At 41.1% G+C, this 23,913-nt stretch overlaps 1 protein-coding gene across 1 annotated transcript in view; it reads right to left on the bottom strand.

Annotated features, from left to right (window-relative positions):
- Positions 1–23,913, bottom strand: part of ALDH1A2 (aldehyde dehydrogenase 1 family member A2) — a 94,353-nt gene that overhangs the window by 38,020 nt on the left and 32,420 nt on the right. The window contains exons 2-7 of the mRNA XM_049905685.1: positions 15,599–15,703; positions 15,284–15,424; positions 12,978–13,107; positions 2,784–2,845; positions 443–571; positions 203–316 (exon numbers count right to left, since the gene is read on the bottom strand). Coding sequence (XP_049761642.1) covers positions 203–316; positions 443–571; positions 2,784–2,845; positions 12,978–13,107; positions 15,284–15,424; positions 15,599–15,703 — 681 coding nt within the window. The remainder of the gene's footprint in view (positions 1–202; positions 317–442; positions 572–2,783; positions 2,846–12,977; positions 13,108–15,283; positions 15,425–15,598; positions 15,704–23,913) is intronic.

The raw sequence follows: 23,913 nt of genomic DNA on the forward strand, positions 1-23,913 counted from the left end.
CACAACAAAAATGCTCGGAGACCTGTGAAATCAAATGGCGAACATGCGCCTTTGCCACGATACCAGAGTGGTCCTTTGAAGGCCTGGATTACTCACTGCTATTCTGGTGTCCAGTCTGTGAGTACCATTTTCTGTTTTCTTTCAGCGTCTCTCTGCTCATTTGCAGGACTACTTCTCAACCCACGGCTTCTCAGGTGCCTACCTCAGTGGACCCTGTGAACGCGATCTTGTCTATGCCAATGTGAGAAGCTATCGCTGCTCCAGCCGTTGGCCCATATCCAGGCAAAATATTGATGACTCCTGGTGGAAAGCCAGCCTAACAAAACAGGATTGGAGGAAACATGGTTTGTGAAAGCTGACGAAGCACATTAATTCGGATACGCTCTAGCAGGCCTCAACTGTAAGGGCAGTCGGAGCCGCTCCAGCGGTCAGCTTCTCTTACCTCCTTGATGAGGGCTCCCATGTAGAGCGCGCTGAGTGGTGTTTGCTCTGCTGGCTTAATAACTACTGTATTGCCACAGCACAGAGCAGGAGCAATTTTCCAGGCAAACATCAGCAGGGGGAAGTTCCACTGAAAGGAAAAAATCCAAGTTTGATAGATGGAAAAATATTCCTGCAATACTTTGTTTTCAAGCTGTGACTCCTCAGATTGCTCAGACCAGTCCTGGACATATAAACCTTGTCCACCACAGTGTACAGGTGATTGGAGTTTTAATGACCCCACTAAGGATGGAACAGCACTGACTATGCAACCTCTCCTTTCATTTCTGTGCAGTACAGCTACTCACCAAAGACAACCTCCTGGTGAAAAGGGAGCTTCTGGTTTCCCTTTGTTTTGGTTTCTCACTGCTGTTGTTTCATATATTTTTTAAAATTAGACTTTGGGCTTCAATAAGAAAACTTTTTCTTGCATTTGGCCTTTTTACACCAGAGCGTTCACACTGGTATGAAAGCTCTTCAATGCAGAAGAACCAGAAGAGAAAATTCTAGCTGTGAGTTATATTTAAGTCCATGTGTATTTCAAGGCAGTGACTTTTCTTTATATACAGGTTTTGTCCCAAAAGGATCCCTGGTGGTGCAGTGGTTAAGCACTTGGCTGCTAACTGGAAAGGTCAGCAGATTGAACCAACCTGCCGCTCCGTGGGAGAAAGAGGAGGCAATCTACTTCTTCAAAGATTACAGCCTTGGAAACCCTGTGGGGCAGTTCTACCCTGTCATATAGGGCCGCTATGAGTTGAAGCCAACTCAATGGTGATGGGTTTGGTTTTCTAATTTTATTATCACAAAATACACATGGTTACAAAAAATAAAGTGAATCTGCTAATAAGTATGCAAAAATTTGTTTCCCTTCCACTGCAAAATAAGCTAATGGAATCTAAAATATACTTCTGTGAGTGTATGAATTTGGGGCCTAAAATGGCTTAGACTGATTTTAAAGGATATTAAGGTTGCATTGTCATAAGCTCAGGCATAAGCCCCAGTGCTATCAGGTGTCACTGATAATTTCATTAAGAAAGAAAACAGAAATCCTGGTCCCCTGGCCTCAGCCCTGGCTACAACACGTCTCTGCCTGAAGCATCTCAGCTGCCATCCTTGAAGGCTGCTCGCTGGCCCTGGCAAGCTTGCAAAAATATACAAGTGTCTTGCCTTCACCAAACACCCAATTTCTTTTCCCCTCAGTTGTTTATAAACTTGGGAGCCCACAGTGATGTTTTAATTCCATCCACAGTGTATAAATCTTGGCGCCCAGTAATTGAGCTGGAGCTGGCTGACAAGCCGCTCTTGCCCTGTCAGTGCTGTGGCTCTGAGGGTCTGAGGAAGGGCAGGAAGAGCAGGTCTGAGTCCTCAGAATCAAGCGGTGGATCTCACCCCTGCTGTGATCCATACAGGGTTTTCTGGGTGGCTCAGGAGCAGAAGAACTTGGAACCACACCCCTTTTTTCCTTTTCCATTCTCTAATACTTCGCACAGCAACTCAGGGCTTGGGGGTCATATAAAAATACTCAGACCTCCCAAACATCTTTGGCCCCCAAAACCAAAGGTGACCCTGAATTATTCTCCTAGATTCTGAAAAAAGAATGCTCCTTGCTCTACACTGTAAGAGTTTCATTTGCGTCTCCCTTTGAAATCTCTGCCAGAGCTATTAGCTAGAACTTCTAGAAGATTCGATGACGTTGTATACGGTGCCAAAGATGTGCATGAGAAAGGGAAAGATAGGACAATGTTCAATGTTCCAACCAAAGCACGAAGTACTACATCTATTTCCCTTTCCAAGACATACAACAGCCCGGCATGGTTTCAATTACGACCGTGACGTTAATTGTACTGCTGTCTTCATAGCGTCTTCTATATAGCTTCTTGTGCAAAGAACAGTGGGAAAGAATGGCATTAAAAGACCATATAAGATAATACTCCTGGAAAAATGGTGAGTCACAGTTCTAAAAAATAAACAAGCAAATATAACAAAGCATTAATTTCCGTAAGCAGAATGGACATCCATAACAAGGGCAGGTTATTAATACGCTGTGTGCTTTGCTTTGCTTATTTTAATCATGAGAATTCCACGACTTGAGAACTCAACTCCTGGTAACGGAGCTGAAATCCTATCAACCTGTTCAAATAAGCATTTGCAGGGAGGCTGTTAAAGATATGTCAACAACATGAGCTCAGGTTTTTTTCTTTCCAGTAATGGAAAACACACATTGCTCAGGTCCATGTTTTGTGTGTCTTTAAGAGAACTGGTTCAAATGAAAATAAATATGAGGCGTTAGGAGATACACTCACCGGGATGATCTGCCCACACACCCCGATGGGTTCGTGTCGTGTGAAGGTGAAGTAGTCTCCGTCTGAAAGAAACGAGCACAGTCACTTCCAGAGAGCTTAGAGTAGAAGGAAAAAACAGGGAGAACATTGGTAGCAACAAAAACACAAAGTTGACAAACATCCCACTCAACGGTGCCTGAAAGCTAGTAGAAGAGTTACCACTGTAACTCTGGGGTTCTCTGGGATATGGTTCCCAGAAACCCAAACAGTGCTGAGGAAGGCCTCTAAGGCAGAAATGGAGGACAAATTCAATGCTAGAAATTCTCTGGGGAGAAGAAAGCTGGAAACTGGAAAAGATTAAACATTAAAATGATACAAGTATCTGTTCCTCCATCACCAACCCTTTGACCACTGGGTTAACATTTGTCTTCTCTCTAGAAACCAATCTCCCCAGAGAAAGTGAAGACCCTCGGCTAGGATTCAGGAGAGCACTACTGTTAGGGGTGGAGATAAAGACGGGGCAGGACGGGTGTGAGCAGGGTGGGGAAGAGAAATGACGTCAATTGTTTAGATGGTACATCACTGTCTCTCAACACATCTGAATTACTAGCCTTTGTCACACAGAGCTTTTAATTAAATTCAAAATTATACAGTTTTAAATTGCTAAATTAAAGGTCTCTTCCTCACTCTGACCTCTAATCTTCAGCCCTTCTTCCCAGAATTAACTGTTATCTGTTGCTGGTCTATCTTTTCAGAAAACATATTCTTCACATGCAAGTATACGTAGTATCCTTTTTCTTTCACACAAATGGAATCGTATGATTCACGCTATTTATTTATACTTTGGTTTACACTTTTTTTTTTTAAATGACTGCACCTTATTTCACTGGCTCAATAAATTACGGAACTACTGTAAACGCTCCTGAGACACAGGGGCCATTTCCGGTTTAGGCTATTCTAAATAATGCCGCAGACACGATCTTTTACATATCTTTGTATATCTGTGGAATTCTGGGGTCAAGGTCCATGTGTATTACACATTTTGATAAATACTGCCAAATCACTTTTCAGAAAAAACTAGACAATTCCTAAGTCCCAACACAAGATGCTATTTTTTTCATACTCTTTTTAACACTGTGTTTTTCAAACATTTGAATTTCAGCCAGTCTGGCAGATAGAAAATGGCAGCTTATTTTCATTTGTTTAAGGATGTACGAGGTTCAGTATCTTTTCACGTCCACTCATCATTTTCAATTTTTCTTCTTCATATATCCACTGCCTTTTCTTTTTAAGAGTTGTCAGGAATTTTTTTTGGTTTTTTTATTATGAAAATGCCAAATACACACAAAAGAGTACAGAGAACCCCATATGCCCACCATCCAGATTCAACAGTTATCAAGATCTTGCTACACGTACTTCATCTAGGAACTTAAAGTTGTTTTTAAGCCTGAAGATCCATGAGTGGAACACAGCTGAGTTTCCATTATTTTCTGTGACTCCGCTAGGGCAAGGGCACAAGAGAACAGAGAACAATGGTGCTTGGGACACTGCCAGGTCCCAGTAGCGGGCAGTGTCAGAGCCCCCCACAAAGGATGTGACAAGCGTCCTCCACCACCAGCCATCTCTGCACAGAGCCGCCTTGTCTCCGAGAAGCGCAGATGCAAACTCCGGGCTTCTGATTTACGGACTGCCTATAGGGTCGCTTTGAGTCGGAATCGACTCGACGGCACTGGATTTGGTTTAGGCCTTTTTACTTCACAATTTTAAGAGTTCTATGTATATCAAGGAAATCAGGCCTTTGTTACGTGTGTTGCAGAATTTTCTCCCAATTTGCTGTTTGTTTCCTGAGTTTGTTCTACGTATTTTTTAAACTGGAAAAAATTACGAAGTAGGAGGGTTCAGCGACTATAGGATGGGAATTACTTTAGAATTTATCTCCGTTATAACAAAAGTAACCAAAATATGGAAAGTGTCTATAGGATGACCACTGGATTAACTACTCTCGGTCTGTATGCAGACAACTCAAGAATCTTACGGATAGATACCATTCTCCACAACAGTGCAAGTTACTGCTCTTCTCAACTTATAAATCTCCAGAGACGTAGAAACCTTTTTCATGAGGAACAACAACACTGATCAATAGGCAAGAGTTTCTTTTGCAAGGAAATCCTCCCCAACTAAACTCTGTAATGTGGCTAAGGTGATGGATTTAGGTGAATAATCACAGACCACAGACAGATACAGAGAATAATGTCAAGATGGAGTGCAAGTGGACTGAGGAAAAAATGGGGAAGCTGAGCTGAGAGAACACACAGGTGTTTTCTTTAACAGCACCTGTAGGAAAGCGGCCTGGTTCTCAGGAATGTCACCGGCACCTACAGAAGCACCAAACAATGCTTCACACAGCGGGCTTCTCCTCTACGTCTGAACGCGCAGGAATTTACTCACGCTGCTCACGTGATATTGAAAGTTACTTGTAAGAAACGAAAGCAAGAAGATGAAATGTTGACAAAACCTTAAAAAGTTGACCTCATGAGGAATGGAACTGGATTCTGTGACTGTGTCCCATGAGAAAATGCACTATGGGGGATGAAAACTTTCTTGGATAAACTGTTCACAGATCTGACAGACATTTAGCTAAAGGCTGGCAAAAGAAAAGGGACTGAACCCACGGTTAGCTTCTCTAAAAGGCAAATAAGGAAATAAAGGCCTATGGTGAGCACGGAGGGTCAGGTGAAAAAGAAGGGGCCCCAGACCTTGTGAGCTCAGTCCACATTCCCAGCTGGCCAATGAAAGATTACTCTGGACGCCCCTAGTCCAAGGCGGGGTGCCTGGCAAATATGAGAGTACGGCTTCCATAAGAAGCCCGGCTAAGGCTGAAAGCACCAAAGGTCCTTCGCAGCTACTATGACCCTTCTCCAATCCCACCAATCTTCCAGACCAGGGTTACCTGGAGTCCACTCACTCGTCCATTTTGCCATATTCAAATATCAGCTGCTTTATTATTTACTTATTACTTTTTGTTACATGAACTCACCTTTTAAAAATAGGTATGTAGCTACTTTTTAGCCTCAACCTAAGGAAAATCAATGAGATACCAAGTTTAATGGACTAGTAACAATTTCTTCTAATATTCATCATACCTAATAATTAAAATTAAAAACGTTCATGAGTTTAATATGTAAAACCATCTTGCATGCTACTGGTCCTATACCAGACAAACTGTTGTGGAGTGGTGCTTTTCAAATGTACACATGTACAAAAAGCACCTGAAGACAGGCTCTGAGTCAACAGGTCTGAGGTGCGGCCTGAGTTTCTGCACTTTGCAAGCTCTCAGATCCACAGATCACACTTTGAGCAGCCAGGGCCCAGGGGAAACGAGGGATAAAGGGGAGTCCACCGGCATCATGACGACCTAAGTTGTCTGACTTCATTTTTATTAATTTAGTTTTTGTATCTCTACTAATTTGTTTAGTTTTTGTATCTCTACTAATTTGCCTCAAAAAAAGTTTGAAGTATAGGAGAATCCAATCAGTGTTTTTAATAGTTTCAAAAGAGTAATAAGAACAAAAACGAAGTTTATTTCTATAGAACCTTACAAAGTATTTTTGTACTCTTACTGCGTATCATGGGAACCCTGGCAGGTGTAATGGTTAAGAGCTACAGCTGCTAACTAAAAGGTCAGCAGTTTGAATCTACCAGGCACTCCTTGGAAACTCTATGGGGCAGTTCTGCTCTGTCCTATAGGGTCGCTATGAGTTGGAATCAACTCGACAGCAACGAGCTTGGTTTTTTTTTTTAATTGCATTTCACACTCATATTTGAAAAAAATATAGCAACTACGGTCATGTGTTGCTTAACGTCCACGATCCATTCTGTGAAATAGGGCTTTATGCGATTTGGATGTGGTACAAACACCGTATTACAGGCAGTCCCCGGGTTACTAACGTCCACTTCCTTAAGGACAAGACTGCCTGTTTCATTGAGATATTGAGTTAAATACACCTACCCGCACAACTGCTTTGTATACAACAGACATGAGATACACATGCTGCATGAAGGAAGCTGTTGCGTTTGCTACATCCAGTTCTGTCCACTGCGTCCAGTTCTCTTATTGGGATTTCTGAACTCTTAAAGGAGCACGGATGTGGATGCCGTCAGGCAACATTATGCAGCACGTGGCTGTATTATCATCATCATTTTACACATGGAGAAAATGAGGTACAGAGAGGTTAAGTCCAAAGTGATGACCTGGTGAAGTTGTGGCTTCTGGACTATGACCTGGATGTTCAGACTTCAAGTTCACTGCCCGTAAAAACATGTTAAAGACATTTCTGTGGAGAAGATGTTGGATTCAGGTGGCTAATCACAAACCACAGAATCAGAGTGTAATGTCAAGAAGGTATGGAAATACGACAAAAACAAAAAAAATGACTCAAAGGTATGACCTTTTTGTGAAGAAGGGTGAAAATGTTCTTTGAGGATTTGGCGCACAGGTACAAAGAACTCACACAAACTCAAGTATCTTAAGTTACAAAGGAAACACTACAGAGAGCAGCACTCCGCTCAGTGGGAGGGAGTGGCAGAACCTCCACAAAGGGTGTGAGGAGCATCCTCAATTGCCAGCCATCTCTGCACAGAGCCCAGGACCAAGCAGCTTGCTCCTTGCTGTCTATGCAGCGTGGACCCCAAGGAGTGACGGAGTATCCTCTCTCTACTTCATACTTAATCACACACAGTCAGCACACCTCCTTGCCTAGAAGAAAAGTTACAGCCCACTTTCTACCTTTTATGCTAATAACACTCTCTAAATAAGGCAGGAGAACTTAAAAGATTGTTTCCTTCATTTCTTCAGCTTTGTGTTATAAGTTCATCAGCTCCGTACAGAAAAAAAAAAACAAAAAATCTTCCACCCAAACTGAGAAACTCCCTTTTGGGATGCTATGATTTGTCTTCTTACCAAACACGAGGCATTACAGAGAAGGCTTAGACTCAGCAAGAACGAACTGCAGAAGATACCAGACAAATGATCCCAACACCATGGTCTGAGCCAATGGGTTAGAGCATGACTGCGGAGGTGAAGAGATAACATACCCAACAGAAATATTATTAAACAGTTAGAGCAACTGCACTGAACTATCCTACCATCTCCCCAGCAGATCCCTGTGCATTCTGACACTGAACAGGCCTCGCTGAGTACTTTACTGCTGTAATGATAAACTCCATAAACACCTATACAAACACTGAAACTTTCCATTGCTGTGAAGCGTAGGAACACTGTTCCAAGGAGTCTGCTGGTGGCTTCTAAGAAGCTGGATTACATGTTCCTGAGTCTGTCGTGAAGGTGCCTTCCTCTACTGCTAATCTGTTCTGTGATCTTGAAGAAGTCAGTTTACTGGACCTGCTTCTTTGTCCATAAAATGAGGAGAGTGAGGATCCTAAAGGTCCTTTTCAGACTTAACATCTCATAGAGATGACATGTGAAGCGGATGTCACAGCCTCCTGTCACCACCAATTCAGGTCCTACTAACCCAACCCACTCTTCTCAGGTGAGCAGAGCACATGGCTCCTCACTATCATTCTGACTGAGCAGCAGGTTTCTCTCATGCCCACTTTCCACTGACACCAGACGAAACTGACTGAAGGCAAAAATCTTCAGACCTGGGTCACTGCCTTTGTGCATTTTTAATCTACTCTTTTAACAGGGGAATTTAGAAGGGGGTGAAGTGGACAAATAATTACTTATAACCCGGGTAGTTTCTAAACCTTTTCCATATGCTAATATATCACAAGGGCTTTTTTTTTTTTTTTTGGCCAGAATTCAGCTTAAAGCACCAGCTACGTTTTCTCTGCTTACATATCGCAAAATCAATAAAACTAACACTTGTTAGAGGGAAAAATCACCTCAATTAACCTCCATGTCTCCTTCTATAAAGTGAAAACAAGCTTTGATTCCTCCTCCATCACAGGGAGAGTACAGACATGAGAGGAGCGGACCTATGAACAGAACTCTGATATGGGTGAAAAATAATCAAAACAAGGAAAACTGTACTTCCCCTGCAGGGCTGCCATGAGAGTAGAGATCACACAACAGGAACAAAGAAACTGTTCAATAAATCACAGTCGTGATTATTCATCATCATAATTAGGGGCTGCAATAGCAGAAGGGTCAAAGCGTGGGATTTATGGTCAGAGGGAATGGCTCCTCTGGGTACCATGATGGGAAGTAATGGACAGTGTTGTAAAGGGAACGACATCAAGACCCCTGTGAATCATACTGTGATTGTCTAACTGTGCACTAACATCGGACTCTGGGCCTTGAGTGAGCTACAGCAGACAGGGGAGAGGCTCCCCATTTGGAAGGAGAAACAGCTGTTGAGTGGATAGCTCAAAAATGGGCTTTTCTCCTCTTCTCAAATATTCTACTGAAGGCTACCCTTCACGGGGAGAAACAGAAAAGATACTTGCCTTCCCCAGTTCTTATTCAGTGTGTAGTCAAAGTACTCTTTATAAAAACCAATTTTTATCAAGGTGCCCATTTAATATAATTCAGTGATTGATCATTCCTTATGGAAAAACTCAGGCCGAGGTCTGTATCTGGATATGCTTTCCCATCCACTAGCACGCTGGACTCACTTCCTTCCGCACTTTGCACAGACTATCACTGCCGGCCGGGATGCCCCTACCTCCATCTTCACTTACTTGCACTTCGAGTATCATCTTGTATATTCCAGCTCCTTTAGGAAGCCTTCCTAGAACCCTGGGCCCCATTCCAACCTTCATACTGGTTGAGTCACTGTATCCCAACTGTGTGTTTACTTGTTTGCTTTCCTCAATATTCTATGAACATCTTAAGAGCGGGGACTCTTTCATGCTCACCTGTATATCCCCAGTGCCTGAAACACAGCCAAAACCAAAACCTGTTGCTGTTGAGTAGATTCTGACTCCTAGTGACCCTACAGCACAGGGTAGGACTGCACCATAGGGTTTCCAAGGGAACACCTGGTGGATTCAAACTACCAATCTTTTGGTTAGCAGCCATAACTCTGAACCACTGCACTACAAGGGCTAAAAAAATATCTGTTGAATGAATGAGTGAATAATGGAGGGGCTGAGGCTGATGTTCAGTAAAAAAAAAAAAAAGTAGAGGAGGTAAATCCCAAACTTAAACTTTGGGTATCACAGGGAAATGCATGTCACACAATAAAGACCTCATGGTTCAAGGTTTCTTATATTCCAGGTTTCACTGCTGGGAAAGCCAAGTATGTGGAAACAAAGTCAGGCTGATGTTGAATTATGGAGTTACAAGTGATAAACACAAATGGACTAACCGAACACACTTAAGAATAAATAAATGAATAAATGTTACCACCCACCCCCATTTCCCTGGCATGCCCCTGGCAGCCCCCTGCTTTACTCAGCTAAACTCACTAAGCACTGGACTAGCCCAAGGAGTTGTTGGCTGAAGTCTGGGTAGCCCACAGGCCAGCCCCAAGGTTTCTGAACTGGAGTGGAGATGAAACCTGGCTTCCAAGTGCAGCTCTGCCACCATCCTTCCCTCGTCTGCCTGAGGCAGCACAGTGAGGGCACTTACATCCCAAACCTCAGCCTCCTAGGAGGTCTGCCTACACACCTTGCCTCCTAGAGAGGCCCATGTCCTGATGCCCCTCTACACATACTTTGAGAATAATTAGGGAAACAAAAATTACTTAGTGTTTAAGAGGATTCCTCAGTTTTTCCCCTCACAGACTGAACATCAGTTTACGAGCAGAGGTCGGACAGCATTTTCGTGAAAGCACCCTCAAAGTAAGTCCTGTGTTTCTAACTCCTAGGTCAACATCCTCAAGGTCCCCAAAGAGCATCAGATGAAAAATCAGACTTAAAACCCAATCACCTCTACCCTAGATAAAACCACATGAAGGCATCACACATTTCAGGGGTGCCAATAAACTTATCTAACAGGGTCTTCTCTCCTGAGGAAGCAGAAGAAAACCAAGACATCGTCAGGTCAGACAGAGACCTCTGTGCACAGCCAGCCTCCTGTCTCGCCTTATTCCTAAAATAGCTGTAAATCTTTTGAACAGAGACTGAAAGGCCTGAAACATATTTGTTGTTCTGATAATGAAATGGCTGTGCGGTGGGAAGCAAAATAACTAAGCCTTTGATCTTATTACTTTACCTTTCTTCACTGAGGTAGGAGAAAACAACTTAAAAAGGCTGACAGATTTCCTGACTTTAGATAAAGGCTTTCGTTCCTGAGTCACTCCAATAGCCACGCTCATACCACATGATGACTGTGCCTCAACCCAGGCCGTCCCCAACACTGCAAGAGATGCTGGGGTTCTGTAATATTCTTAGAGCCGGGGTTGAACTAAGATTCTGACATTCTCTGAGAAGGTTCTTCTCTACCCTTGAATGTGGTGAACAAGGAAAACCTCCAGCTGATGGGAAAGAGAGCCTATTGGAACTCATTCTCTAAGGGCTAATACTCCACATGCCATCATCACCTGTGGAGGTAATCTCAAAAGTTTTGTCTCTGTCCTGTCCACTCTCCCTGCCATATCCTCCCTCGCCGCCGCAGGCCTAGATGAGGTATCGAACAGCCACTCAGCTTGGGCCTGGTGCCCGCACCCTCTCCTTGCCCCTCAAGGCAGAGGACCAGCAGCATAGGTATCACCTGGAAGTCAGTTAAGGATGCAGAATCTCAGGCCCTACCCCAGGCCGACTCAAGCAAAATGTGCACATGAAGATTACAGGTGATTCATACACACATTAAAGTTTGAGCAGCATGGCTCTGATCCACCTGCACTATCAGCCAGACCACCCCCTTTTCTGGTAAACGGATACTCCTGAGCCTGGCTGGAGAGGCCCTAACAGGGGTAACACAAGTACTCGGTACGACGCTCCACTCTTCCTAGTACACACTGTCCACAGGAAGCAGGCCGCTGTCCAGAGCAGACACAGCACACGTCAGCATCCCCACCTACCAGCAAACGTGCATTCCTTCCCCGTGAGCGCTCCCCACTCCCCACATCCTCATCTCTTCTAGTAGGTCCCTTCTGCGATGAGAGCACTTCCTTCTGGTAGCAAAAGTAAATCCTCTAGTGAACCACTGAGAGCCTGGGCTCTAATGTCAAACTCGGAGCTCAAAAACATTATTTACTTTGTGAATAGCGAAAACTATTTAACTTCTTAGGCCTTGGTTCCCTTCTTCGTAAACGGGGATGTTGATAACAGTACCTTCCTCCTGGGGCTGTTGTGACGGCACTCAGTAGGTATTGGTCATCACCAGTATTGGACCTCAGCTCCAGGCTGCTCCACCAGCCACCTCAGCCTCAAAAAAGTCTCTCTCCTTTAGACCACCACCCCTGACAGCCATGCCAGGCAACTCAGAACCTAGCTGTAACTCTCTGGCAGAGACCTATGCTTTATGCCCTTGGTGTTGTCTCCTGACCTTCACCTTAAAAAAAAGGGGGGGGGGCTGCCAGAGTTGTTGTTTTTACAGGTTTTTAAAGTGATTCACGGTCATTACAGAAAATATAAGGAGCCCTGGTGATGGGTTAAAGTGATCAACTGCTAACTGAAAGGTTGATGGTTCAAAACCACTAGCAGCTCTGTGGGAGGAAGGTGTAACAGTCAGCTTCTGTAGAGATTTACAGCCTGGGAAACCCTATGGGGTTGCTGAGCTGGAATCGACTTGACAGCAGTGGGTTTGGTTTTGGTATAGGAAATATAGAAAAACATAAAAAAGAAATTAAAAATCATCCATAATCTCACCACTAGAAGAAAACAACAATTGTAACATTTTAGGGTATTCCCTTCCAAGATGGTAGGTCTGATGATTCAGGAGGGCGAGGACTGAGTCTGCATTTTTGTGGAATTTTTGCCAGCCTCCCCTCCGCTATCACCCCTCCACACCCCAGCACCTAACCATTCCAGTGCTAAGCATTTAGCAGATGGCAAATATCTATCTGTCCACTGGCTAAGTGATGTATTGATGTAAGTGGCCTGCCCCTACACTTAGATGGGGAATGGCCCTAGAAATAGGGCCACGTCAGACTCAGTGACATCATTTGGTTGTTCTCTGTGGAGCTCAGGATGTTGTAAGTGGGCCCAGATCTGCTTCCACATGACTGCTGGTGGTGGTGGTGGTGGTGAAGGTGCGTTTCTGGTGGAACCCCCCGTTCCCTCTGCAGCCCTTCGGACTTCACGTACCCACAGGGATGGTCATGCCGTGGACTTTATCAGCCCAGCCTGCATAATACCGGAGGGTTTTGATGACACCTTGCAGGTCCACGTAGAAAGCCTGCAGGAATGGTTTGCCGCCATTTAGGGACTCCATGGTCTGCGGGAAAAAAAAGGAAGAAGGACACATTTTCAACAATTTCTGGAGCAGAAGAAAAAAGAAAGAAGGAGACTGTGAATGGTGAGGCACACCTGAGCAACTCTGGTTTCCTGAATAAAGTGGTTTTTAGTACTACCGGTCTGGTTTGGTTTCCAGCAAGACCACGGTGAGAATATACGTGCACGTTCCTGGGACTGTGTCCAGTAACCACTATCCAAACACAGGGACATCACGTTTATTTTACTGACAATAAAGCAACGTTCTGTGTGTCAAATCAGCTTCTGTTACGGCAATGGCCAGAGTTGAGTTGGGATCTTTTGGGGTCCACAGCGGTAATCTGAATCCATAAAGAGGAGCAGGACACGGGCTCTTTACACAATGGATGAGAATTAAAAAGGTCCTCCACAGCTGCCAAAAGCTCTGCTGAGAAATGGAATACCCACGGTGCAGAGCTAGTCTATTTGTTACCACCAAATAAACAAGACCTCCTCCAGGGAAGTGCATACTTCAGCAACTTAAAGGCTGGTTTTTAGTAAACATTTACTTTAACAACCATTATCTATTAAGAGTAAAGTACTGGTCCATTTAATGAAAACGGTGATATTAAACAGCTTTAGATTGTTGATGCCATTATTTTAATGGCATGTTTCTAAGTCAGTTAAGTCTGTAACACACAGAATGACAAATGAATGTGCCAAAATGAAAAAGAATATTTTCGCTTGAGAGCTATTAGAAGTGTTACAAGTTTAACAAATGAAACAAACAAAAACATGTTACCTCATTTCCTTCTCCATAAGGGCATTTTACAACACATACTGGCTGAAAACTGAGTCTGGACAAACTAAAACTGAAATATTTTCCATTCAATCAGATGAAAATACTATTACTTGCAATGCAACTTATCCACTTACCATGGATGCAAGATGGAGCTTGTTTTAAAATATCACGTTACTTGGCATTGGATATTGGCTCACCTTTATTAAAGGCAATCAGTCTGAACTATTTCCCGTTACTTATCAGAACATTTACATGTTCATGAAGCGCGGACTGCGTTCTCCAGGAGTCAGAATGCAGCTAGCAGAGAACCAAGTTCCACACAGCACAGAATGGAGGAGAGTCAGTTACCAAATCTGGCCACGTAAATGGTCTCTAGGAGCTACTGACACCAGCCAAGTTCACCTGTGGATTGCCAGCTCTAGGTCTACTTTCATCTGTGTTTATGTGGACGCAGTATTAACTGCAGTTTTCTGGTCGGGAGCTCCCCTACATTCCACACTGAGTGGGGCTTTTCAAAGCCTTTCATATTTTGTGAATCTCCAGAAAGGAGTTACTTCACCAGGTGACACCTTTCTCACAAGACACCTGCACATGTCGTGGAAACACCTGAGGGAGACGGTAGGAGGGAAATGCCATGGTCAGCAATACTGAGGAACGCTGCTAACACTTCCCTTCCCCAGCCCAAGCCCAATAAGGATCTGTTTTCTCAAGTAGAAGGCGGGTTATATAGTGTCCACAGTCTGACTGTCCTGACTGAACAAGGAAGCCGCAGACATTAATAGATCGACTGTGGGTTAGCTGGTTGGAGATCCCTACACTGTTTCAGTTTCTATAAACTCAGTGTTCTCCAAGAAACTGGACTTTATTAGAACAACAACAAAGACACTAGGAGAAATTCCTTATGTGAAAAAACGAAGGTTTTAGTGAAAGAAAGTTGCTGTCTCCTGCTAGCTCCTTTTTATTAATTCTAGAAAGTGAGAGAAGGAAAACGGAGCAGGAGTGTCCATATGACGCCCTTTGCGTCTGGAGGATTCTCTTTAGTCAACAGGAGTCAACTCTTGGGAGGTAGAAACTAGTCCCATTTGTTTCTCACAAGAATCATTTGGTATTGGTTTTCTGAAGCAGTACAGTGCCTCTCCCGTTTTTTTTGTTTTGTTTCGCAAGAGTTGGGGGTGGGGAGGAAGGAAGGCCCTCATGGTCATGGTTTTGTTCTTGAAAACTCAGGGAAAAGGGACTCTTGTCTGAATATCTGACTAATCCCAAAAGCCAAGCAGCTCTCGTCTTCCCTGCCTGCCTTAGCTTTTCCCCCTGGTTGGGTGCACATCATATTTTCAGAAAGACTAAGGAACCCAAGATGTAAACTTGTGGGAAAGACTTCATGATTTCTTAGGCCACTTACTGCAAGAACAGCCCTGTCTCGTTCCACCAAGTCTGCAAGCTTATCCAACAGTCGTCCTCTTTCCGAAGCATCCATTCTTCTCCACACTGAACCCAGAGAGAACGCCAGGCGGGCCGCCTGCACTGCTTTGTCTATGTCTGCCTGTTGGAGGGAGAGGCACAGCTGAAGCCAGGCGGCACTCCACAGAGGGACGAACCATCTGCTCTCACAGAAAAGACCAATCAAAGTACGCCGCTGTCTGGAGGGCATGTGCTTAGCGAGCTGCTGTTGGAAGCTGATGATTTCAGAGGGAATCTTTTTCTGAGAAAGACATACCTTGTCTGCTTCTTGAACTTCACACACCTGTTCCCCTGTTGCTGGATTATACACAGGGAACACTCTTCCACTCTCTGAGTTCTGCCACTCGTTGTTAATAAAAATCTAAGGGAGAGAACAACACAACGGAATCTGTGAAACAGGGTTTAAGTAGACAGTCAGTGACCAAGCGTTACTGAAGAATCATGTAATAATAAATGTTCTATGTGCTTGGCTGGTGCAAATGGCTACGAGCTCAACTGCTAGCCGGAAGTTTGGTGACTCGAACCTAGCCAGAGACACCCCAGGACGCAGGCCAGGCCATCCATTTCTAAAGGTCACGGCCTTGAAAATCTTATGGAGCAGTTCTACTCTACACACACGTGGTCGCCATGAGTTGCAATCGACTCAACGGCAATTAAGAAGAATATGCTTATTGGTATACAACAGAAGTATAGAATTAGCAGAGCTACAAGAGACCTGAAACAATATCCAGTCGAGCCTCACTCCCAATTCAGGAATCTTCTCTATGATATTTTCAGTTCAAAGTCATCCAGGAGTTTTATTCTTACCATTAGTGAGCTTGTGAGCCAGCGAGAGAGACAAACAGGATGGAAGGACAGAGAGTCGCATATATAACAAACCACACAGTGAGGCTGATGACATGTTGAGAATCCAAACTCTGGCCAACATCCATAAGGGCTAAACCACGGGCCAAGCTGACAGTCATCAGTCTTAGATTCTAGTTTCTCCGTCAAGGTAAGAGAGACTTCTCAGGGGAACATGAATGGAACTGAAGTAAGCACTCAATTTATAGCCAGATCCTGATCTGAGCAATTACTCTCCCCGGATTAATTAGTGAGTTAAGCAAGCTGCACGTGTAAATCAAGTTAGTCTCCACCCTTCTCTTTGCTGAGTAGGCTGCACAACTCAACAAGAAAAAAAAGGCTATAACTTTATAACTGATTTCTCTATGATTCCTTCAGAGACTTGGTTCCCTTATATGCGGAATGGAAATTATGTTAAAATACTGACAAAGAGATGAATGGTTAAAGAAATTATACAATTTCTCCTAAGACTTGTTATAAGTGAGTTAAAGGAGAAAGGAAAAGACAGGCAAGACATTTGAATTTTTATTGATATTAAAAGAGAAACCCAAACTAATATTTTTGGACTATGAAAGCTCAAAGAATACACATAGATGTTTTACTCTAAAAAAACTTATGATATCACAATGAAAATGTCTGAATTTATGAACCAGTCAGCCAATTCAGGAAAAAGACAATGATAGATTCTTCCCTGCCATCTTAATAATCACTGACAAGGCTAAACATGTACAGAGCTACAGCTCAAACACTAAGTTCCAGAAAATGTTCCAAAGCTTTCCTTTGATACTTTTCCTTGATTTGATAAAACAGTGAGTCTGTGTGGAAGAAGGCACTGATTAAACTAAAGACCTTAAATTTGTACAGCACTGAATACAAATGTATTAACTACAAACACAATATTATAACTGAAGAGCATTTTATAGTTTGTAATGTACGGTTTACAAGCTCCCTTAACACGATGTATTCATTTATTCAGAAAATACTTAGATACTTGTAGACACATGAAAGGCAAAGATGACTAAGAGAACTGCAGCCCTCTGGGTCTTACAGTCTCTAGTACAGTTCATTAAATATTCACAACAACCCTGTAAGGCAGGATTTTGTTACCTCTGTTAAAGACCAGAAAATGGAGATGCAGGGAGGCCCAGCAACCAAACAACTAGATTCTTGTCATGGCTCTGATTCAAAGTCTACTGTTCTTTCTACTGTTGCTATTTCCACAAGTGCTCAGCCCAAAGAAACTAGTTAATGTCCAAACCTAGAGCTCTATTTCTTGGACTCCTGGTCTAGTTCTGGTGGCACAGTGGTTAAGTGCTACAGCTGCTAACCAAAAGGTCAACAGTTCAAATCTACCTTAGAAACTCTATGGGGAAGTTCTACTCCGTCCTACAGGGTTGCTATGAGTTGGAATCGACTTGACAGCAAGGGGTTTGGTTTTTGGTCTAGTTCTCACTACTCAGAGCCCATCATATCTGCATATTCCTTTGAAACATAATATGATCTCCAAGGTAACAAAAGAATAAAATCAAGAGGTTGGCTTCATCAAGGATTTGATTCTGGCATATTACCAAGTTTAAGGAAGGAGTCTTACCAATAACCCTTTTCTTCATTATTTGACTGAATCAAACTCCTGAAACTGGAATATCAGGATACACTGGATCCAATTTTTATTTCTTAGTTTCTTGGTTGAGCTAAGTTCTAACTATTTGTAAGGATTGGTATTTTCCTGATTTTTATTGTTTCTTAGAGGTATTCCAAAGATCAAAGAAGAAAATTACTTCTTTTTTACTAGAATAAAGCTCATTCTCTTTCCATTGTAACTGGGCCCACTCATCATTTTATAAGTCTAATATACATTACGGGATCTTAGTCATCTTATTTTCGCTATCTCTTGAAACTTTTTGCTATTTCATCATCACTCATCAATTATTCCCAACTATGCTAAAAATAAAAAAAAAAATTTTTTTATGCTAAAAATGACTAAAATGTTAACAAAAAAATTATGGAATTGCCTAGAAAATTATAAATAAATAAGTCACCACCATTTCACCATTCTTCAGTTTCCTTATTGTGTTGTCCCAACTGAATTATCATCTTTCAAGAAAGTATAAAAGAAGTCTGGGAGACACAATCAATCTTTGTCATATTCTTTTTAATTTTCATTGAACATGGTTAAGAATTCAGAAATTTTTCACTTCTGCCCATAATGGCAAGAGACAGAAATTTAAAGAGTAAGATATTTCACAATTATTAGGTGAGTCAGACGATGAAGGCAAAGAGACAGATAGCAGCAGTCTAGTGATGCGAATGAAATTGACCCTATAAGCAAAATGGTGGACTATGAGCCTCTGTCGTTATTGGGTGCCAGTCAGTCAATTTTGACTCATAGTGACCCCATGTAACGGACCAGGACTGCCTCATAGGGCTTTCTTGGCTGTAATCTTTATGGAAGATCACCAGGTGTTTCTCCAGAGAAGACCCCTGGTTAGCAGCCAAAGCGCTTAACTGTTGCACCACCAATGCTCCTTGAGGCTTTAGGATAGGTAAATATTCTCAGACTCAAGAATCAAGGAGTAAAAAAAAAGGAAATACGATACTCTAACTCAGTCACTCAATAGGAAGGACTTCATCATGCAATGTTTTGCAACAAGAACCCAGACCATCTCATTTTGTTCAATGGTCATGTGATAGTATTCTTTCACATTCTGTTCTGTGTATCAAAATTTACTTGATATGACTCAGAAATGGACAAATGCTGAAGGCAGGAATATGTACAAAGGTGAGTGGAAAAAAATAAATTCTGTACCTATTAAAAAAGATCATTGGGTTGGTCAATCTAATTGATGTTTATAAAAATGAAAATGAAAATGTTTTTGTAATTATGGAACAAGATGGCTACCCTCTTTTCTACAAAATTATAAGCCTCCGAAGTTTTCAAAACTATTGCATTGTGACAATACACATGCCAGAAAACCAAAAGTAATGATAAGCTAGACGTATCAGAGATACGTTCAAAACCTGGAATTGGCGCTTAGGAGGTGTGTATGTTCCATGCTCATCTATGACAGGTGACGAGCTGCACTCACTCAAAGGCCAATGCGCATTGCAGGTATAGCCATATAACTCCACGTATCTTCAAAATAAGGAAAATGTGGACAAATGAACAAAATAGAATATGGAACATGGAAGAAAAATTTTGTTTGCTATATTTAAATTCTTAGTTATTTTCACTCTCTCTTTATTCTTTTTTTTTTTTTTTTTTACTTTTGTAAAGTATTTATCAAATGACTAAAAAGACAAAAAATAAAAAGGGTTCTGTGAACCCAGGTGGTAAGTGCAATGATTATTTTTCTTGCTATGTCAAAGGTTAAAATATTTGATATTTCTGCCATGTTATTAACCATGTTTAGGACATTTTTAGAACGTGTACTGACAACTCTGTTGGTACATAGAACAGTAAATAGCACCACAATATTTGAATATTTTTAGCTTCTCTGGGCAATTTCAGTGTTTCTAATGCTGTCTAGAATTTCCTTCTCTGACCAGGGTTCTTCGGAGAAAAGATTTATTTCAGGGCTATAGCCTAATGAGCCTGGGGTGCTGTGGTGCCAGGGTCAAGTAAGTGCCCCAAAACTGATGGAGACACATCAGAAGAACAAAGGAGCCAACATGAAAGGACTTCCACTGGCCAACACAGGCACACTTTAAACAAAATAAATAATGGTTGTGATTTCATAGAGTGAAAAAAGCACCCATGAATCTCTAATGATATAAAAAATTGAACAAATATATAAATGGGGGATATAAGAAAAAGCTCTATTTTACAGTAGAATTCCAACTAATGGATGCAAAGGAGTGATGGAATGAGGTAACCACTATTTACAAAAAAAAAAAAAAAACAGTTTTTTTTACAAAAGGCCACAGTAATTATTGCCTCAGGCAAGAATCATCAGTAGATGGTGAAATTAGCAGGCAAAAATATGAAGACTGAATATTTATATACTCAAAGTATCTCCCCTCAAGATACCTATTAATTACAAAGGGAAAAACAGTAACTTTATATTGGAGGAACTTGGCAGACAGGACCTTAATCACCAGTAACGGGACAAACTGCCGTCAGGTACTCTTTATATGATGCCCGAGAAGGACACAACATCACTTCTGTGGTATTCTTACCAGAAGGGCATAACCTGAATCTAATCATGAGGAAACACCAGGCAAGCCCAAACCAGGACACAGCCTACAGAATTATCCGCCCATGCTTTTCAAAAGTGCCAAGGTCATCAAAGACAAAGAAAGGCTAAAAAACGGTTCCAACTTAAAAGATCCTAAGGAGACATAAATACTAAATGCATCATGTAAATGTGAATTGGCTCCTGAAACAGGGGAAAAAAAAATTATTGGGACAATTGGCAAAATCTGAGTAACATCTTTAGATTATAGCATTGCATCAATATTAGTTTCCTGATTTTGATAAGTGTACTACAGTTATATGAGATGTAAACATTTGGGGCATCTGGGTTGAAGGATATACGAGAATTCTTTGTACTGTTTTTGCAGCTATTTTCTAAGTCCGAAATTATTTCAAAATAAAAAGTTAAAAAAATTAGTGTTCTCCTTTGGTGCCCCTTCACACTGTAATTATTCACTATAAATTTCTTAAGTGAAAGAAGGAGGGTTCAAAATCCTTCTTATTTATAACAGTTTTTCTCCAAATGTGAGTTTGTGGGAAATGAACAGTTCAAGCTCTGCCTTAAAAAATTATTTTAAAATTTACAAATGATTTCACCTCAAAGGCTTGGGCATGTCAGCATGGGACGCCAGAAAAGTATGGTTTTCAGTTTGTTGAATTTCAGAATAGGTATAAGAGATGTGGACTTCTCTACTCTAGAGCTGCTCTTTTTTGAAAGCAGAGTAGCTGTTTGACCAGAACGAAGTCACCCGATCGTTGCTCAGTCTCCTCACCTATAAGGTAAGGGAGCTGAACTCAATTCTCAAGGCCTTCTCGACTTGTTGTTGTTGTGAGGTATCATCCAGTCTGTTTTGACTCACAGCTATCCCACATGACACAGCAGAACTGACCCACAGGGTTTTCTAGGCTGTAATCTCTACAGGAGCAGATCACCAGGTGTTTCTCCTGCAGAGCTACTGGGTGGGTTCGATCCATCGACTTTTTGGTTAGCAGCTGAGCACTTAAAACAATTTATAATTCTGTGATGTTTTAACCAAAGGCAAAAGACACAGATGGTCCAAGAAAGAAGGTCCTTGTCAGCTCTAGGTTTCTAAGAGGATAGGATAGCTTAGTTCATAAACCTAACTTTCCTTCCATGGCTGTAAAGAAATGTCCGTTGATATTTTACGAGCTGTTGGTATTAAAAGGTACAATAAATGTAGTAGGCACATAATTAATGTTAAGTGGAAGGGAATGTTTTCTGGGAGAGGCTATGAATCAGGTCTTACATCTTTCTTGATACAGTTATCTCCTAACCCAAGGTAAAATCTGAAACATATTGAAGAATGAAAAGATTATAAAGAGAATATATTTGGGCAAATTTTTCTTTAATTGTGTTGTATTTACTACATACAAAAGAATATGTGCAACTTATCTGTGAGTTAAGATACATTATATTAAAACACACCACCCACAGACCACTCATCATTCGTCACTGAAGCTACCTGTGTGTTTCTCTGACCCTATCCTTCTGCGATCCACCCTGCCACTAGGGGTCATCACTATCCTGAATTTTTAATTTATTCTTAGGGATTTCCTTTCTTTGTCTTGCCTTAGTGTACTAATTACCGGGTGCAGGTTTCTATGTAAGTCCACCATCTCAACTTTGTGAAATGCACTGTTCAGATCAGCTTCATCTTTATTAGCATTTCATCTGCTTGCCCTACTGATAATTGAGAAAGCTGGGTTGAAACCTCCCACTCGGGTGGCAAACTTAGCTCTATCATTTTTATCTTTTTAAGTCTTAAAGTCACTTTATATATTATTAGTGAATATAAGTTTATAACTGTTAGATCTCTCTGGTAAAACAGAGCTGTTTATCAACATGAAGTGACTTTGTTACTAACAACACTGTCTAATATTAGCACAGCTACTCAAGTTTTTTTCAGTATTTACCAGATATATTTTAACTATCCTTTTGCTCTCAACTATGACTTTATTACTTTGATTTGTCTCTGTAAATAACGTATGGCTAGATTTTATTTAATTAAGCATAAAAATCTGTCTTTTAACTGGCAAATTCAACACATTTGCATTTATTGTGATTACTGTTATATACGGACTTCACAATTTCTATTTTGCTTTATTTTACTTCTTTACTTTTTTTTTAAGGTTTTGTAATTGTTGTTCATTTTATAACTCAATTTCCCCCTATAATACAGTATTTTATCACTCAAATTTAACAACTTACAGTCTAGCACCAATCAATATCTTAAAACTCTTTTCCCAAACACTGGAATGATTGTGGAACAGTAATTACTCCTCTCCCAGAGTCTGTCATAAAATTATTATCTTACATAGAAATATTTTTATACTTAAGGTTTATTGACTTTTATTCTCACTATACAGTATTTAACTTTCCTCCTCAAGTAATTTTCCTTCGTCTTGACAATCCTTATAGAAATTATTTATTAGAAGTAAATTCTCAATTGTTGTTTTTCTGAATATGAATTTATTGTACTGTCATTCTCAACTGACACTCCAGAAGGGCACACATTTTTAGGTACACAATTCTACGTTAACAGTTATTTTCTCCCAGTACTTCAAAGATATTACTTGAATGTTTTCTATTTTATAATGGTGTTTCTAAGAAGTCCGCTGTGATTCCCTAATTATCATTTCTTTGTTGATGATCTGCCTTTTCTCTCTGGCTGATTTTCAGATCTTGTCTTTGGTTCTTAAGTTTCAGCACAATATGTTTAGATATCGAGTTGTTTTTTATTTACATTGTTAGTTATACAGTGTGCTTACAGCATTTGTGAGGGTTTGTCTTTTATCAGATCCAGAATATTCCTAGCCATTATCATTATTTCTTTGAATATCATTCTCTCTGTTCTCTCCTTCTAAAATTGTTACACTTTTTTAGTTTGTCTTCACTGTCTTTTAACCACTCATATTCTCCATCTCATTGTATCTCTGTACTATAGTTTGAGCAATTTCTGCAGGTCTATCATCCAGTTTGCCAATTGTCTCTTTATTTGGGTCTAATCTGCTAATTTTGATATTTACATGTTTTTATTTCTAAAAGTTCTACTTGGTTCTTTTTCAAATCTTCCATGTCATTTTTAATACTCTCTTGTTCCTTGTTCTTTCTAAGATTTCATCTATTTCTTTTAACATTTTGTACAGTTTTTAATGTTGTTTCTGATAATTTTAGTATCTGAAAAGTATGGGGAATTTAAAATTTGTTGTTTCTGCTTACTCTCATTCATAATGGCTTGTCTTTTTGTTTGATGATTTTTTTTTAATTGTAAATTCATCTTTTACTGAAATTAATCTGTGGGAATTGTGAAAGTCTGAATTGGGTTTGTTTCCCTCTTTGGAGGACTTACGTTTGCTTGTGTCAGGAACACCTTAGCCCGCTTTGAAGATCTGGCCTAATGTAGGAGCCTCAGGTTCAGCTCCTCTACCTGCAGTAGGTGCCAGGTTTACTCTACTGTTCCTAGAACTAGTATTGGCACTTGTCTTAGAGAAGCCCCAGCTTTTGCATTTTCCTT

Source organism: Elephas maximus, chromosome 13, assembly GCF_024166365.1.
Source record: "Elephas maximus indicus isolate mEleMax1 chromosome 13, mEleMax1 primary haplotype, whole genome shotgun sequence".
In the NCBI taxonomy this organism is placed as follows: Eukaryota; Metazoa; Chordata; class Mammalia; order Proboscidea; family Elephantidae; genus Elephas; species Elephas maximus.